The sequence below is a fragment of the Chinchilla lanigera genome, unplaced genomic scaffold (assembly GCF_000276665.1).
Source record: "Chinchilla lanigera isolate Chin_1 unplaced genomic scaffold, ChiLan1.0 scaffold00015, whole genome shotgun sequence".
Taxonomy (NCBI): domain Eukaryota; kingdom Metazoa; phylum Chordata; class Mammalia; order Rodentia; family Chinchillidae; genus Chinchilla; species Chinchilla lanigera.
This window is the reverse complement of record NW_004955416.1, coordinates 18,669,866-18,687,087: the sequence shown is the minus strand read 5'-3', so window position 1 is coordinate 18,687,087 and position 17,222 is coordinate 18,669,866. Positions and strand designations below refer to the sequence as shown.

Below are 17,222 nucleotides of genomic sequence, written 5' to 3'. Positions count from 1 at the left end.
AAGGCCACAGAACACATGCCCTGAAAAGCCCCACCCTCTCACGAAGGCCGAGGAGATCTTCAAGGGAATCTATTTCTATTCTGTTATCACCACAGGTATTAGGATGTGAGAGACACGGGCGCCATCATTTCCCAAATGGTGATCTTCACATATAAAGCCACCAAGAATGGAAGTGTCTTGAGGTCAGGAATCACAGGAATGTGTCCTTGAGTTGAGATTTTGGCTAGGCCTGACCTCTGACTCAGAGATTCAGGACACTTAAGCCCCATAAGATCTGGAAATGCAAGCTCTCTTTCCTCAGTGGCGCCATAACTCAGCCTGGGCAGTCATCGGCTTGATGCTGTGGATGCCAGGAAGGCTCCCAGCTCTGTAGAGGGCATTTCCTGGGAGCTCTGTCCCCCAGTGGTAGAAGCTCTTTAGCTTCCTGTTACTTAGCTCAATATGTTTGCAGGGCAGTATAATGGCTAGGGTTTGTGTATTGGTGCCAGCTTGCCTGTTTAAGGCCTGCCACGTGCTGTTCAACTTTGTGCTCATTGGTTTTCTCCTTTGGAAAGTGACAGTGGTAATAATAAAACCTACTTCTGTGGGTTTCTGTGAAAATGAAAAGATTGTATAAAGGACGTGGTCCATAACAAAATGCCCACAGTAGTTCTTTTCCTTCTCAGCCACAGCTCTTATCTCTAAGCCTGGAACCTCAGGGGGCCCTGGGCTTCTCTGCCCTGAACTGCCACAGTTGTGCAAGCACTCTTGAATCTCCTGTTACAAGCAGAAGCCGGCAACAGACCAAAATAAAGGGGGGAGGCAGTGGGGAGGGCAAAGCGGGCCTCTGGAGGGAGTCTGACCAGGTCAGCTGGGAATGCCTGTCAGCCATCCAAGGTGGCTTCTCCTCAGCCTGGCTCCTGCGTGGGCCTGAGGTGAGCGAGTGACTCACGTGGGTGCTCTCCCCACCCCTGTGCCCAAATGCTCAGCCTTCCCCAGGGCTGGGGCTCACCTAATCCCCACAGTGGGAGTCGGGGGCATCCACGCCTGTGCCGAGGTCTAGGGTTGCACAGTGGTGATTTCACACTCTGTAGCATGTGCAGCTGAGGCAGGCAGCGAGGTCAGCTTGGCAGCCGCTCCCTCTTCAGCCTGGATCTGGCCTCAGGCAGCCGGTGCCCCCGGACCGAGGAAGGGATGGCAGAACAAGAAGGCAGTGGGCTGCAGGTCCTGCTGAGTACGCTTCAGGTAGGCAGGGGTACAGAGGGCACAGGACTTGGCGGGCTGGGTCTTTGCCTGGCTGGCTTGTGCTGGAGTCATGTACACACACTCCCCTCTGGCATCCAGTGGCTTGGTTTGCTAACTAGGCAATTGAATAGGAGTCAGCTCTCACCTTGAAGCTGACCTAAGTGATGCTATGATGTTTAAATATTAAGCACAACAATGTTGATGATTGCTCTGCTTAAATTATTGAACTGGTGGGATCAGAGGCTCTGGCTAAAAGATCCAGGTTTGCTAGAGGTTGAAAGGATGGGGATAAGAAAACTTATTTGGAAAATTAAAGAGATATATGACAACCATCCCTAGACAAGTCTGGAGATCTGCTGGGAGCTTGTAGAACTGTCTGGGAGGAAAGGATAGCTGGGAAGGGGACTCTCCTAGTCTGCTACTTGGCTTTTTTGTGGCACTTCCAAATTGTATTCTGGGTCAGAATGGCCTGGGAATGCTTGCTAACAGTGTATACTCTCAGGCAGGGTCTGACCAAAAGGCATCTGAATCACCAGGGCAAAGAGCCTGGGAATCTGCCTTTCCTTGGTGATCCTACTCACTGCTAATTTTGAGAATCCTTTGTTTAAGAGGAGTCTTTTTGCAATCTTGTCTGCACAGTGGAATCACCTGGAAAGTGCTAAAAAATACTGATGACTGGAAGCCACCCACAGAGATTTGGATTTTATTGGTCTAGATAACAACTTTAGCACTGGAAGTTTGAAAATCCTGAAGGTGTCTTAATGTGCAGCTAACATTGAAGACCACTGCCTATGGACTTAGGAAGATGCTTAACTGGATTCAGAGAATGTCAGAGCTCAAATAGGCCCAAGGGATCTTCTACTCCAGGATTTCTAAACCCGAAGCTTGTGTACAGGGATCACAAAATGATGGGCTTCATGACCCCATGCCCCCAATTTAGAATGTAAATTTTTTTTTTTTTTTTTTTTTTTGGTTTTTGGTTTTTCTCCTGTACTGGGAACCGAACTCACGACCTTGCGCTTGCCAGGCAGGCGCTTTTGCCGCTGAGCTAAATCCCCAGCCCCTAGAATGTAAATTTTTGCACCTGTATTCATTTTTTTCCCTGTTGTGAAAAGCTTCTTTAATGTTCCTTTGATTCTAAAGAGATCTATTTTTTAAAAAAGCTTAAGAACTAATAAACCCAACTTTTAGGTGTTCAGGTATACAGACAAGGAAACCAGGTTTTAAAAGTGATCGAGATTCCTCAGTGTGACCTGACTGTTTAATAGAGTAACTAGGGTTACTATTTTAAGAACTTCAAAATCCAATTCACTTAGGGTCTTTTGACTCTTTTTGCTTGATGCATGCAAAGAAAGAATGCATGGGGCATTGAAGGTGAAACTAGACCTCAAAAAAGTTTGCAAAATATGTTCTAACTAGATGATTTGATAGGTGTAACAAGTCAACATTCTGGGTGTCTTTCTAATTTCTGAACAGTTGCTTGGAAATCCTGATTAACAGTGATGAAACAACTGGAAGCTTGTAATAAACAGAATTTCCTTTGAACTAGCTGTTTAGGAAAAGAGGACTGTAGTAAATTGGCAGTAGGGGCTCAGCGAAAATGAATGTCCTGCAGTTGGCCTGGAAGTTGCTTCCCACCAGAGGAGATTTAGAATTGATATTTAGAAAGATCACTCCAGGGTACTGCAAAATTCTCAATTATCAGAGGAAGATTTAATTATGTTCCCCAGGTGCTACTTAGTTCCCAATTAACCAGAGCAGTAAAATAGCACCAACATACTTCCTGTGCATACCCCACTTGATCAGAATTTGGTTGTAGAATTGACTTCAGTTTTTAGCTTGGTTGAGGCCAAGTGCCTCTGTGAATCCTATCTCTTTTCCATAAAAATCAAAACTCCGAAACACTTCAAAAAAGAGAACCTAGAGTTCGTTTTCTATGCAATAATTTTTTATGATGGGTTGATGCCTTTTTCCCACTCCCACTCCCCCTGGACTTATTAGGGGAATCCACAGAGCTAAGAGGACACTGGTTGACACACTCTTAATTGGGGAGTCTCAAAGATTTCACCAGTTCAGAACAATCACTCTCTCCTTGTGCAGAAAGGTTACCAGATGAGGGCCTTGAATTGGTTCCCAAACCCCAAGGGAAGACAGTGGAAAAGTTTGAATGGAATGCGGTCTTACAAGTACCCTACACTGTTGCCCAGGAAAGGATGAAAGAGAACGGAGGGTCAGAAAGAGCAAGCTCAATGTGACAAATGTCCCTATGACATGATCATGGAAGTCTCCATCCTTGGGATGTCATTGGCAGGTGATGACAGTGTCATCCTTTTTCCCTCTTTGAGAGTCATTAGGAAATATTAGTTTTATGCTCATTAGCTTTTCTGGCACAGTGGAGAAGGAGAAATGGTTTTTCCTACCTTAACAGAAGCACAGCCTTCTATTTGGCCTGAATGTGTAAGAAGAAAATTTCTACCAAGACATTTTCCAAGTTCCTGGCCTTGACAGCGTCGATTTGAAGCAGAAAATCCGATCAACTCACAGATCCTTGGGTGAAGGGATGGCAGCCACAGTAAAAGTGTGAGAGGCAGAAGGACTAGTTCTAGCCCCAGTTCTGGCACTTACCAGCTCTTCATCCTTAGGCCATCCCTCCACCTCCCTGGGCTTCCCTTTATATGTATGTAAAAAGGGGGCAATAAAGCAGGATCGTAAGCACTTAGCATGAGGATTAAGAGAATACATTTGAAAAGCACTTGTAAACTATAAATGGCTGCTTGAATGACTGTGGTTTTCATATTTCCCTAGTTGAGCAAAGAGCAAGGGACTGGAAACACTTGCCTACACTTTTCATCAGCCTGCCCTGCTTTTTCCTGGGTGGACTCCAATATACTTGGAAAAAAGGAAGGTGTCTCATTCTGTCCTGCTCTCATTTCTCCATGTGGTTTGAGCTAATGGGGAAGATGGGGACCTGCCAGGGGAGCAGGATATGGGCTCCGTGCCAGCGCTGACTCTGTGAGCCCTCATCCAGCAGGGTCCCACAAAATGCCAATTAAGTTCCTTACTGGAACATGAAAAATGTATAATTATTAGGTCAGCTCTGGCACTCTCTGGACTGAGATACGGGCACACTTTTTGCTGTTTGCATTTATACTTTATTATAAACTTTATGTTACAACTGCTCAAACTGCATCCCAGGCCTGCATCTTTGCCAAAATATGCATAGCTGACTCCTTTTCTCAACTTGGGTTCCAAGATCATCATCTATTATGGATTGTGAATAAGACTTCAGGATGTGGGGTTTCCTGTCTCCAGTTAGCATCGACCTTAGATAATCGAAAACCTGGCCTGTGGCAACCAGTTCATTTCTTCTCTTGGACTTGATCCTTGAAAGATTATTTTTAAGACCAGAAGTGATTTTTGGCCTCTGGGCTGCAAGAAGGGGATGGGTGGAAAAATGATGACTGATATGTTTCATTCAGAGCACTTAGGAGTTTTGTTTCCAAAACATGTGCTTGATAATTTCCCTTGTAAAACTCTCCGCAGAGGCTGTGGGAATATCCATCTATTGTGCTTATCCATAGGCCAGGTGGAGCGGAAACTGAGCTTTCTCTGTGGACAAATGAAGGGAAGAATTTTCCTTTAAGTAGCAAACGCTATACAGACTTTCCAAAGCTCACTGAGATTCCTCTCCGGTGAAGTTTGAAGCTTCCTGGGTTTGCTGGAGACTCCTATCTCAATTGTGACACAAATGTACAATCTATTAGTCAGCTTTCTGTCACTGGGACCAAATACTAGACACACACCAAATACTAGACACTTCCTTAATCAAGGAAAGGTTTATTTTGGTTCATAGTTTTAGAAATTTCAATCCATGGTTAGCTGGCTCCATGGCAGAAAATGACAAGGTAGACTGGCACAGTGGAGGAAGGTTGCTCAGTGGATGGCAGCAGGAAGCTGAGGGAAGGGAGGGAAAGAGCCAGAGAGAGAGGAAGGAACCAGGGACAAGAATACATCTTTCTAGGCCACACCCCCAGTGACCTTCCTGCTCCAATCAGGCTCCACCTCCTGACAGCACGTCCACCTATGAACTTATCTGCTGATGAGGTTAGTGCCCTCATGATCCGGCTGCCTTCCAAAAGCTTCCTCTTTGAAGACGAGACTTTGGGGGTTACGTTTTTGATCCAAACATAACAGAAGCAGACCAAAATCCTTTTTAATTTCGAGCATCAGCAGAAGCAAAGAAAAAGAAAATCCATCAGGACAAGCACCAAATCAAAAAAGGAAAAAAAAAAAACTATTAAGAAATAACATCTTAAATGAGTGTCATAGTACATACCTTTTAATCTCAGCTACTTCAGAGGCTGAGGCAGGAAGATTGCAAGTATGAGACCATCTTGGGAAAGTCTCAAATAAAAGTAAAACAATAAAAGCAGTTGGGAATGTAACTCAGTACTCCCAGGATTGAACCCTCAGTGCTACAAAAGCAGAACAGTTTTTCAAAATCTGTCAGTGCCTAAGGAATGATTGTGCTAGTCAAACTGAATAGTGAGGGGGTGATGGTGCTGCCTAGGGTTACTCTGAGCTGGAATTGGGGAGAAGTTTTCACTTAATACCTTTTCCAAGACTTTGTTGCCTTCACAGTTTCTTAAATTCATTGGAATTAGAGTTTGGAGAAAATGAGCAATGATTATGGGTGCACTTTTGGTGAAACTCTCACCTCCTTCACCCCATGTTGCTCTGTCTGCCACTTGTGGGCAAGATGTGGCAGGGGGTCTTATGAGTGAGGAGGCTGATTGCTAAGTAGGTTAAGCTGCTCAAGGCTCTATGACTAAAACATAGCAAAGCCCTAGACAGAGGCCAGGAAGGTCTTCCACTCAAAAGCCTTTCCAAGACTCTGTGTTTCTTAAGTAACCTGGAATATACCTGTTTATTTTTTGTTTTGAGGGCATTAACTTGATCTGACTGAACCTGAGGATTAGAGGAATATGAATTCTCTACAATAGTGGGAAGCTTATTACAAAATTATGTGTGAGAGTAAATAACTACTGTCAAAGGAAATAACACTTTTGGTTTGTGTACATTGGATATTCTCAAGATTTACCCGTTACCATCCATCCATCCATCCATTCATTCATCCATCCATCCATCCATCCATCCATCTATCCATCCATCCATCCACAGCTTTCTATGCACTAGAAGACATTGAGAGGACTATTGTATGAGATGATATGCTAGGAAGAACAAGGTCTTTGGTGTAGCCTCTCAAAACTTGTGTGACTCAGGATACACAGCTGAATCTCTAATGAAATTTCTTCATCTGCAAACTGAGAATTATAACACTCTCTCATGGGCTTATGACAGGAGAAAGTGCATGCGGAGAGGTAAGCAGAGTGGTACATGCTCAATAAAAAAGTAGCAGTGAGCATAATTAAACACAGTCCTTGCTCAAGAAAATGCAATATTGAAGTACAAAGATAAGAAGATAAAATATTTGCAAGACCAAGTTTGCCAAGGATGAGTGCTCTGGTGAAAGCAAATGCCTGGAGAGAATTCTGCAGAAGGGGATAGGGCTGGGCTGAGTTGAAGTTCAGAGATTGGAGGAGAAGAGTTCTGAAAGTTCCCTTTCTGTTGTTTTCAGTTAAAAGAAATGCAAGTTATTTTATGGGTAGCATTCATATGTTCTTGCATTAAAGGAGTTCCGACAGAATGGCGGAATTACAACAACTAGAGTTGGGTGAAAAGTCCCATCTCCATGTGAGAACGGAGCAGTTGGCATTTCTATCTCCTGAGCCCAGATTCTGCAGCTGACTGTCTCCCTGAACACCACCTCCACAGGGCAAAGGGGAAAGCACAGGGGGCCAGCACGGCTTTGAGGCGTAATTGGAAATTTGGCACTGGTGGTGATGTGCTGGGGCAAACGGCCAACAGACCCACGCCCACAGCAGAAATCGTAACCTGGCAACATTTACTCCACAATTTATCCAGTTTCTAAAAATGGAACTGATCTTATGAGAGCCAAGACAGGTTCAGTTTGAGCCCTGGGAGTTGGGGAGGTATACTAACCAGGAAGGAAACTCAGTCCAGGTTACCTGCTACTGTATCTGCAATCACAGGACATGTAGCGTAAATGAAACAGACTGGGCTCTTAGTCATACTTCAGAAATGGGTGCATGGAAATGAAACTTCTGGGGTGTGACCTCTGTATCCTTCTGCTAAACCTGAGTTGAAGGAGGTAGAGGGTTTGTGGAATCTGTGGTTTTTTCACGGAGCAAATACTGCATGGTTCCTTCAGAGCAACAAATCTGAAAACCAGGTGCTTGTCAGAGAAAGTGTGAAGAGTAGAGATGTCAGGGGTAAAGAATGAACGTAAAAGAAGATGTGGAAGATGACGTAGAGTATGTATTCAATGTGTGGTCTTCTCTCTGCCCCTACTTTCTTCATTTTCTCCTCTTTTTGGGGTAGCTTTTCATAAGTGGACTACATCCATACGTCCAGCACCTGGAGGAAGTAGGTGAGCTCTCAGCACCCTAAGGACTCTGTCATGTCCGCTCCCAGCCCTAACTTTCCCAGTATTACCCCTAATCTGGTTTCTAATACCACAATCCAGGTCTGCATGTTTTGTACTTCATATAAATACAGTAAGTTCTCTTTTGTGTCTAGCTCCTTTTGCTCAACATCGTGAGATTTCTCCAAGTTTTTGGATGTAGTTGAAGATGTTCATTCTCACCACCAAGTAGCAGACCTTTGTGTGATGATATCTTGATTTCCTTATCCATTGTAGAGTTGATATTTGGGGTGGTTTCCAGTTTGGAAAATGGGGCTATAACAAAATCACACTGTTGTGAACATCCCAGTATACACCTTTATCAACATACCTGTTGAGTATAAGTACCTAGTAGTGAATTTCAGAGTCATAGTGCATTTATTTGTTCAGTTTTAGTAGATAATAATAAGAAGCTTTCAAAAGTGATTGGTCTAAAACAAATACCTGTTTGCCACATACACATAATTAGTTTGTGAAAAACTCTGGATGGTCCACATCTTTCCAGAATTTGCTGAATACTTGTTTGTGGGCTGAATGTGGTTTGAGGTGCTTTGCCTGGAGGGACCCTGCAGGATTCATGTCTTACGTATTCAGCTCCTCACACTTGGTCTTTTTCATATTCATGGTTGAAACAACAACTCACGTTTATTAAGCAGTTTCTGCAAGTCAGGAACTGTGCAAACTGCTCTACAGGCGTCAGCTCATTTAATCACCACAGTATTCCTACGAGGCAGGTAATATCATCATCCTCAGTTTAAAGTTCTAAAATGGGGAGATTGGAGTGGCTAATGAATTTCCTGCAGTCACAGGGTGAGCAAGTGGTGTTGCTGGATTGTGAGCAGCAGGAACCTCACGCCAGCAGAAGCGCCCTTGGCAGCAGGTGTATTAACTCTTTAAGGAAATGGGCATGGAAAAGGTTCTGAATAGATTGCCCCAGGTGCAGGTACCTGGGGGCCGATGGAGTCTCCCACTTGGCAGATCTGAGGAGGCTGGCACTGTCACCACAGGCTGGGGGAATTGGCCCACAGTGTGGAGAAGAGATGCCCACAACTCTGTATAAGAGACCAGTTAGCAAGAGTTTTAGACTTTGTGGCCCACAGGATCTCCGCTGCAACTAGATCTTGTCACTGCAATCTGTAGACAACATGCAAATTGACAAGCACAGCTGCATTCCTTTAAAACTTTATTGATAAAAAAACAGGCAATGCGTTGGACTTGATCTGTGAGCATGGTTTGCTGACCCTCCTTTGGAGCACCTGACCTGAAGCCTGGTGTAAGGGTGGGAGATGGGTGGAGTCTCGGAGACCAAGTGTTGCTGCAGACTGCCAAGTGGGAACTGCTGCAAGTGTCCTTCTCCATCCCAGGGTGCCTCTCTTGCAAAAGAACAGATCACACGATGCCTCTGTGTATTCTGGGACAAAGTTTTGCACGCTCTGGAATATACAGCTGTGCCTGTGGGGTCTCCCAAGGCCCTGCTTGCCTGAGTATCAGTAGAGATGGTGCCTGTACTGGTCAGCTCCCTGGTATGGGCTTTCTGGGTGTTCCAGCAGCACTGACCAATGTGGTGGGTGACTGGCCTGTAGGTACTGTAGCCTGCGTGCTGCAGCGCTACCAACACAAGAATATGCTTAAGCCAAATCTTCTCAGACTGGCTTCTGAGGAACACTAGTGTTTCCTGGGATGCCAGTGGAGGCATTCCACTCAAAAAAAGGTAGAAGGGATGGCTAGATTTGAAATGTCAGGGTAGATATATTTATTCAATTTCTTTACTGAAGGATCCTAAACCTTTTAAAATCTTTAGACATTTATGTCTTTCTGCTCTCATCTTAAATGTATTTTACTCAAAGTGGACTTCTCTGATAGCACGATTGGCTTTCCCATCCCTGTGTGTTGTACCTGTCTCATCTACCTCTGCAGGTTCCCTAAAACTTGTTTTTGTGCCCCCCTCCTTTTTTCCCACTGGGGTCAGAAGCTCATCTATCTTGTTCAGTCTTTTTTTTTTTTTTTGGTTTTTCTCTGGTACCAGGAACCGAACTCACGACCTTGCGCTTGCCAGGCAGGCGCTTTTGCCGCTGAGCTAAATCCCCAGCCCTTATCTTGTTCAGTCTTTATTTTCACTATCTAAAACACTGTCTGGGGCATAGTAGGTGTTTAAAAAGTGTTTATTGGTTGAATAATAACATGTGTAGTATATTAATAAGTTGGAGATATAATTTATAGTGTTTCTGAATCATCCTAGAAATGGGATATACTTAGGGGCAAACACAGGCTGTTAGGAATCTATGAAACACATTCAGCAGACAATGATTTTAGAGTGATGGCATGTTTCATCCGTGTTAGTTTGTGAGGGTTGACTTTTTCTTGGTCTGGAAATGGACCCTGGGAATGTTGAAACTGTTCCAACGTGAGCCGATTTGAAATCAGTCTATTGGAAAGCTATAGGGTCTTTCCTCTGTGTAGTAAATTCTACCAGCTGATGACTCTGTAACCTGTCTGTAGACCTTGGGTTCTTGCCCCTGCTCAAGTGGGAGAGAAAATGCAAGCAACAGATGCAGAGGTTTAGAGAAAGAGTCTTCCTAGGGGCTTAAGAGAGACACTCTGATTCTGATCAGGAAGCCATATGGTGATAAGCACAGATTTAGCTCTGGGTTTCAGATTAAAGGCAGGGTCAGATTTCAGAGTCAGGGTATCTGATGGAACTTGTCTCAGGGGACTCGGAGAGAAGCAGCTTTGTCAATAAATGGTCAGTAATGAGTTCTCCCTCACCTTTCCCCACCCTCAATATCCAGCCCCTCAGAATAACGTGTGTCCATATCTCTAATCTCCAGATCTCACCAACCAATGTGAACTCAATGCCCTACATTTCTGACCCTGGGAGCATCCTTATCCCAACCCTCTGAGGACAGAAGTAATCCATGGCAGCTCCTGAGAGGACAGTGCAGAGATATCTTTTACCTTTCACAATGACTAGATAGAGGCTATAAGCAAATCTCATTTTCTCCTTGACATTCATTATTCAGTCATAAAATATATACTATATGTCCTAAAGGAAAAAGGTGCTGCAAATGACAGCTAAATTTTTGGAGAGAGGAAAAAGGCTAAGATATCAGTATCAGAAGGAAGATGGTCATTAAGATTCAGAAAGAGTTTTTGCCATGAGCCCCTCATATTTGTTGAGTACTTACTATGTACCAGGAAGTATTCTAAGCATTTACCATGCATTTTTTTCTCACGTATTCCTCACAGCAGTCTTGAAGTAGGGACAACTTTCATCTCCATTTTGTAGAAGGGGAATACAAAGCATTTGACCAAGGTCATTGCAACCTTTAAGGAGCAGTGTTAAGATCTGAACTCTGGCGCAACCCGATTCGGGGTTTTATTATGCTGTACACATCAGGCTGTAGCATCCTTTTTCATTCATCTGTCCTTTCTCCACAAATCTTATTTTTCTAATAAAAGGAACATAAGCCCATTGTTAAAAACATTAATATGTAATCTTCAACTATAGGACCTAAAGATTGTTCTCATTAAACTGTACTCCCTAGACCAACTTCATAAGATTTGTTGAATATCCCACTAGATGCCAATATATATATATTTCAGTAACCTATACTTATGTCACTATCACTTCAAAGGGTTATTGTGCAAGTAGCTTTTCCTACATATCCACATAATTGAACATTTTTTAAGCCATAGCATATAGACTCAGTCCAATCCTTTGTTATATTGAAGCTTAGTATATTATGGATGCACTATATTTCAATAAATAAAAGTATATTTTCTTCAGGGTGTCACTTGATTTTGCTTATGTTCCTTATTTTTGGATGTTATATGTGTCTCATTTTAACAGTCACTTTAACAACTCTTTCTCGGATGGATAATTTTTAAATGCAAGAGTTGTTCCCTGTGATCTAATTCTTATACTTGATGATGTTAAAATGTCACACTGCACCTTTATCCTTTTCTTAAGGCTTATTGCTTTCATAGAGCTCTGGTATACCATACGTCACTAGCATGTACCAACAGTGACAAATTTATAGCCTGAAGATTTCTTTTCCTGGAAGGTGTCATTCCTGTTCTTGCGGCATGACAACATTTGGAAGCTTTACATATGACATAAATGTTTATTTGAAGTGAACGTATGAAGGTGTTTTGACTGAGTTGCAGGAGGCCAGAGCTACTTTTGGATGCTGCCGTTGACTTTCTATTTGACTTAAATCTCCTAAGTCAGCCAGCACCCTCTGTGTATTGACGGTTTTCAGATGTTTTCAGTACTAGGAGATTTGTCCAGTGATATCATCCATTTCCTTGATATATTGTGAATCTCTTGTTATTGTTTATTCATGTTGAATGCCTCCTTGTATCAGATGTTGTACTGGGTGGAGGGTGGCAAGTTACTCAGAATGTTATCAGCTAGACACTAAAATTTCTATTAAAATTCTTCCTTCTGGGATGTGTGGTGTCAGGAAGAAAGAGATACAGAATGCTGCAGTCTCTCCTGGTGCCCTCTGATCCAGAGACAGTGTCCACCAGTGTCCACCGTGGTAACAGCTAAGGACATATAACCATCATTACTCCACACCTATGGGGAAGATCTGAAGCCCCCACGTGTTAAGCCCCTGACCGCAACACATCCAGTTTAACCTAGGCAGCTATGTCAATTCTTACATGCTATTTTTACAAAACTACAACAGAGTGGTTCTTAGTCTTTTAATTCTTCCCTGCCCCCATGGGGAGGAGTGTCACAGATCTCTTTTGAATGTTAAAGGTACTTTACCCAGATAAGTATGCACACAACTTGTGAAAAATTTCAAGGTAATAGGGTTTCACTTTTTCCAGGTCTTTACTTGGGTTTTGTCTCATGGAATGAGACTCTTCAAGGTTAAAGTTCTGATCAAATAAAGGAAATCTTACTATCTTATTCAAATGTGATAAATTCCTTATGCCTCTAAATAAGACACAATATTCTTATTTCCACATCCCAACTTGGTCTTGAATAGTTTTCATATTTGGTCTATACTTACATGAAAGTCAAAAGTAGCTTGGGTTAATCAACTGAAATATTACATTTCATAAAAATACTTTTTTGATAACCCAAGTAGATGGCATGTCTCCCTGCTCCAAGTAGCACCCGAGCACCTCTTCCTTTCCTCTATGCCTTGCTTGGTTCACATGTAATTGTTCTTCATCTAGTCAAACTGTCTTTAGGTACTGAGATCCCCAAATAAATATGACATGGTCCTTGTCCTCCCTGAGATGAGAGGGATCAGATATATTTGAAAAATCTCCTAAAAATTGCAGACCCTCTCCTAGATAAGCATATGTATATACATAAGTATTCCAGCTTCAGAAGATTTGCCTCTAGTTTAAGATTGCACACCATGTGATTATTTGGTTAGATATATGAACAAATAATTATGAAGCGTCTTTATAAGTGAAAAGATAACAACAAGCCCAGCATATTTTTGGAAGAAGAGAGATCTCAAAACAATCTGTAACCTTTCATGAACTTCTGCTCTTGAGAGGTGGCCGATTAGATAATTCAGAGAGACTTTTGCACTGGAGATAATTGAAAAATACAGATAAAGTATAAATATTTTTTTCTAAGAGCATCAGGATTCTAATGAGATAATGAGCTTGTGATGGCTTGAGGTTAGAAGAGGTGAGAGACACAGAGAAAAGAGCAAAATTCCGGCACTTTTGCCTTTGTCTTAGTCCATTTTTTTGTGACTATAACAATATCAGAGCATGGGTAATTTGTAGCTAACAGAAATTTATTGAGTGTCATTTCTGGAGGCTAGGAAGTTGAAGACAGAGGGGTCAACATATGGCGAGGGATTTGTTTCTTTTTTCTTTTTCTTTCTTTCTTTCCTTTCTCATAACATGGTGGAAGGCGTCATGTGGGGGGAGGGGAGGGGGAGGGGAGGGAAGGGGAAGAGTAGAAAGAGGAGGGAAGGAAAGGTTACTAAGGGAGAGCAGAACTCATCTTTTTATAAGGAACTCACTCCCCCAGTAATAATGGCGTTAAGCTACTCATGAAGTGAAAGCCCACATGGACTAATCACCTCTTAAAGACAACCCCCCTCCATTGTGTTGGGGATTAAGTTTCTAACACACGCTTTTGGAGGTATTTACTGTTTTGAAGTGTGGTCCAGGAAGTTTGATTTTTGTATTTGTTGGCCTTTGCACATCTAGGAGAACAAGAGTTGAAATATTAGATTTGACAAGAATGGGGCTTCTGCTACTCCCTGTTCTTGGGCTGAGGTAAAAATCTGCTGTGTAGCTATAAAGGTGAACCATACATAGGGTATTCTTCACATAGAGCTGTTTTTTAACTATCTGAGTATCCCACCAAATCTTAAGATATAAAAAGGAGGTTTCATTTCCCCAAGGATCCTGAGTATCTGGTAGTGGCAAATTAAAATCCACATTGGTGGAAGAAAATATCATATTAGGCCCTACATAATTCTACAAATAATATGAAAAGCAGACATCATGGGAAATAAATTCACATAGGCAAATACCAGATGGTAGACATGATAGAATTAGATCCCCCAGTACTCCAGAAACCAGAATTAACTACCAATCACAGAATATAAAACCTTTGATTACTATAGTTGAAGATATAAAAGCTAATCTTGAATATTTGGCAGTGAATTATAATCTCCAAAAAGTGATGCAGTAGAGTTGCAAAGGAACTAAATGGGAATCTTTGAACTGAAAAATGAAATAGCCAAAGTTAACAACTCAGTGGATAAGTTTAATTGCAGATTAGACTTGGCCAAAGAGACACTAGAAAAGTTCAGTTATAAGAAACTATCCAAAATGAAGCAGATAAAGTTAAAAGTATTGGACGAATTAAAAGGCAGGATAGAGCCATACAGGACAGTGTGAGAAGATCTCACTGTGCTTAGTTGGAGTTCTGAAAGGAGGGCAAAGAATGAGGTAATAATTAAAAAATATTTAAAGCAATAAAAAGAGCCCCAGCCCTTCAATACACTGTTAATTCTGTGGTAATATCAAAATTTTCACTCAAGTCTACATTCCCTGAGATACCTAGCAGGAGATCATGAAGTGTCTGTTAATTTTTTTAGGTGGGGAAACTTCCCAGTTAAGTTCTATTCTGTTTTACATTATTGGAATTATGTCATAGTTCTTTTAGCATTTTAAAATAAATTTCTAATAGATGTGGATTCCTATCTGATGTGGCTATACATTCAAATATCTAAATCTCTGTGTTTGCAGCTGTCATTTCAAAAATTAGATCTAAATCTACAGTTCACACTCTAGTAGATGTTTAAGCACTCCTTTATAATCTGATGATTCAGTTTTGATAAAAAAATACATCTTCTTAAACTTATATTTATTGCTTAAGGTTACATTTAATTTTGTTTCTTGATGTTAAAAGTTTTATCGCAGCTTTTGACAACGACTTACAAAATTCTAATCTGGTCACTGAAAATTAAAATGTTGATATTTATTTGCTGTTCCCCCACTTTATTGATGGTATGGTATTCTGTTAATTCCTATCACTGTATTTTGAAACCCTGTATCATTTTTGTTTTTGCTTTGTCTTGTTTTTGTCTATGTTGTTATTTTGTTATTTCTTTTTTTATTCTCTTTAGAATGATATGGTGTTCTGGTAAGTAACTTTATATCTTCCTTTGAAACAGAGAGGAAATACGATGTTTTGCAAGTTCCCTGGGAAATGGATTCTGAGACAAACATACAGGGAATTCAGTGGAGAGTTAATGGAGAGAGCTGAATTCATACACAGGGAACAGAAGGACCAGGACCAGGTAGAGGGAGGGTGGATCTGAAAGGACATGACAAAAGTTCTAGCTGACCCCCTAGGGTTGTCCTTCAGCAAGAACTCATCCTGCAGCAAGGGAGTTTAAGTGGTATACTTTCTCCCTGAGTCACTGACATCTGTTATGGGATGAGGTTGCATCCAGGTACAGGACATCTATTCTACCACTGCAAAACTTCTGACACCAAATGGGTGAGGATTATTCCACACTAGCAACTCTCCAGCTCTCCAGAGAGAAAATGGGTATTCTACAGTTTAATTCAACTCTGATGCTGACTACCTGGAGCTAACATCAGAGCCCACAAGTTAAAGGGTAAATTCCACAAGCCTGCCCCCATTTCAGATGCTCTTTATAAGTTCCACACTGTAGGAATTTTGGACAGATTGCCTATACATCCAGGGGCTCGCACAACCTCTCCATTTAGGTTTGATAATTTTGCTGGAGTGGCTCACAGAACTCAGGAGAGCACTTTATTTGCATTTGCCAATTTATTATAGAGGCTCTCAACAAAGAGCCAGATAGGAAGTACATAAGCTGAGGTCTGGAAGGGTCCTGAGTGCAGGCACATCTGTCTGGGGGACTTATGCGGCTGTGTTCACCAACTGGAAGCTCTCAGAACCCCATCATTTAGGGTGTTTAATGTTGGCCCATCATGTAGACAAAGCTTATTAAATCACTGGTCATTGGTGATTAGCTCAATCCCCAGCCCCTTACTTCTCCCTAATAGTTGGAAGATCAGACTGAAAAATGTCAATCCTCTAATCATGCTTTAATCTTTCTGATAAACAGCCTCCATCCTGAAGCTATCTGGGGGCCACCACTCACCCCATTAATTTCCAACAGTCTTAGGAGCTCTTGTGTCAGGAACCAGAGAAAAGACCAAATATAACCAAAGATGTTCCTACTACCCTATGACCCAGGAAATTAAAAGGGTTGAGGAGCTCTCTGCTAGAAACTTAGGATGAACACTAGATATATATTTATTATTATACCACAGTATCACATGACATTGGAGACTTTCTTTGCATGCTAGCAGTTCTTTAGAGGGGACACTGCTGAGCGCTGTCAATCACTAATATTCTTTCTGGCTGGAGGTGCAATGCCTCATCTCTGAAGGGGAGGCCATGGAAGCACATGGCAGCATCCACTGTACAGGTTTAGTGATAAGTCTTGGCACGCTGAGAACTTGCTTCAAATCCTGGTTTCACTGTTAAGTGAAGCTGTGATGTTGGTCAAGCCTGTCTTTGTGGTGGTCTCCTTGTTAGTGAAATAGGTGTTGTGGCTTAGATCTAGAATTTCCTCCAAAAGTCTCATTTGTTCCGAGATGGGGGTATGGGAAGGTGATTGGATCATTAGGGCACTAAACTCATCAGTAGACTGAAACACTGATGAGCTCACAGCTAAATGTGCTGTTAGGAGATGGGTACTGAGAGGAAGAGGTGGGTCACTGAGGTGTGTCTTTGGATGATGTATCTGTTCCTCCACTCCTTCCTTTACTCTCTGCTTCCTGGCTGCCATGGCTTGAATAACTTCTACTACGCCCTTCCACTGTGCCGTTTCTGCCTTGGAGCCAGCTGCCAATGGACTGAATCCTCCAAAACCAGGAACCAAATTAAACCTCTCCTCCTTTAAGTTCTCAGTAT

General features: G+C 42.1%; 1 protein-coding gene across 3 annotated transcripts in view; it reads left to right on the top strand.

The window, feature by feature from the left end:
- The first annotated feature begins 963 nt into the window (after nucleotides 1–963).
- Agbl1 (ATP/GTP binding protein-like 1) overlaps nucleotides 964–17,222 on the top strand; it is an 800,368-nt gene continuing 784,109 nt past the window's right edge. For 2 of the 3 annotated variants that reach the window (XM_005381585.2, XM_005381584.2), the window contains exon 1: nucleotides 964–1,224. In XM_005381585.2, coding sequence (XP_005381642.2) covers nucleotides 1,174–1,224 — 51 coding nt within the window. In that variant the 5' untranslated portion in view covers nucleotides 964–1,173. Of the gene's footprint in view, nucleotides 1,225–7,544; nucleotides 7,620–17,222 lie in introns of those variants that run through there. The other variant, XM_013512654.1, reaches the window with a different exon arrangement.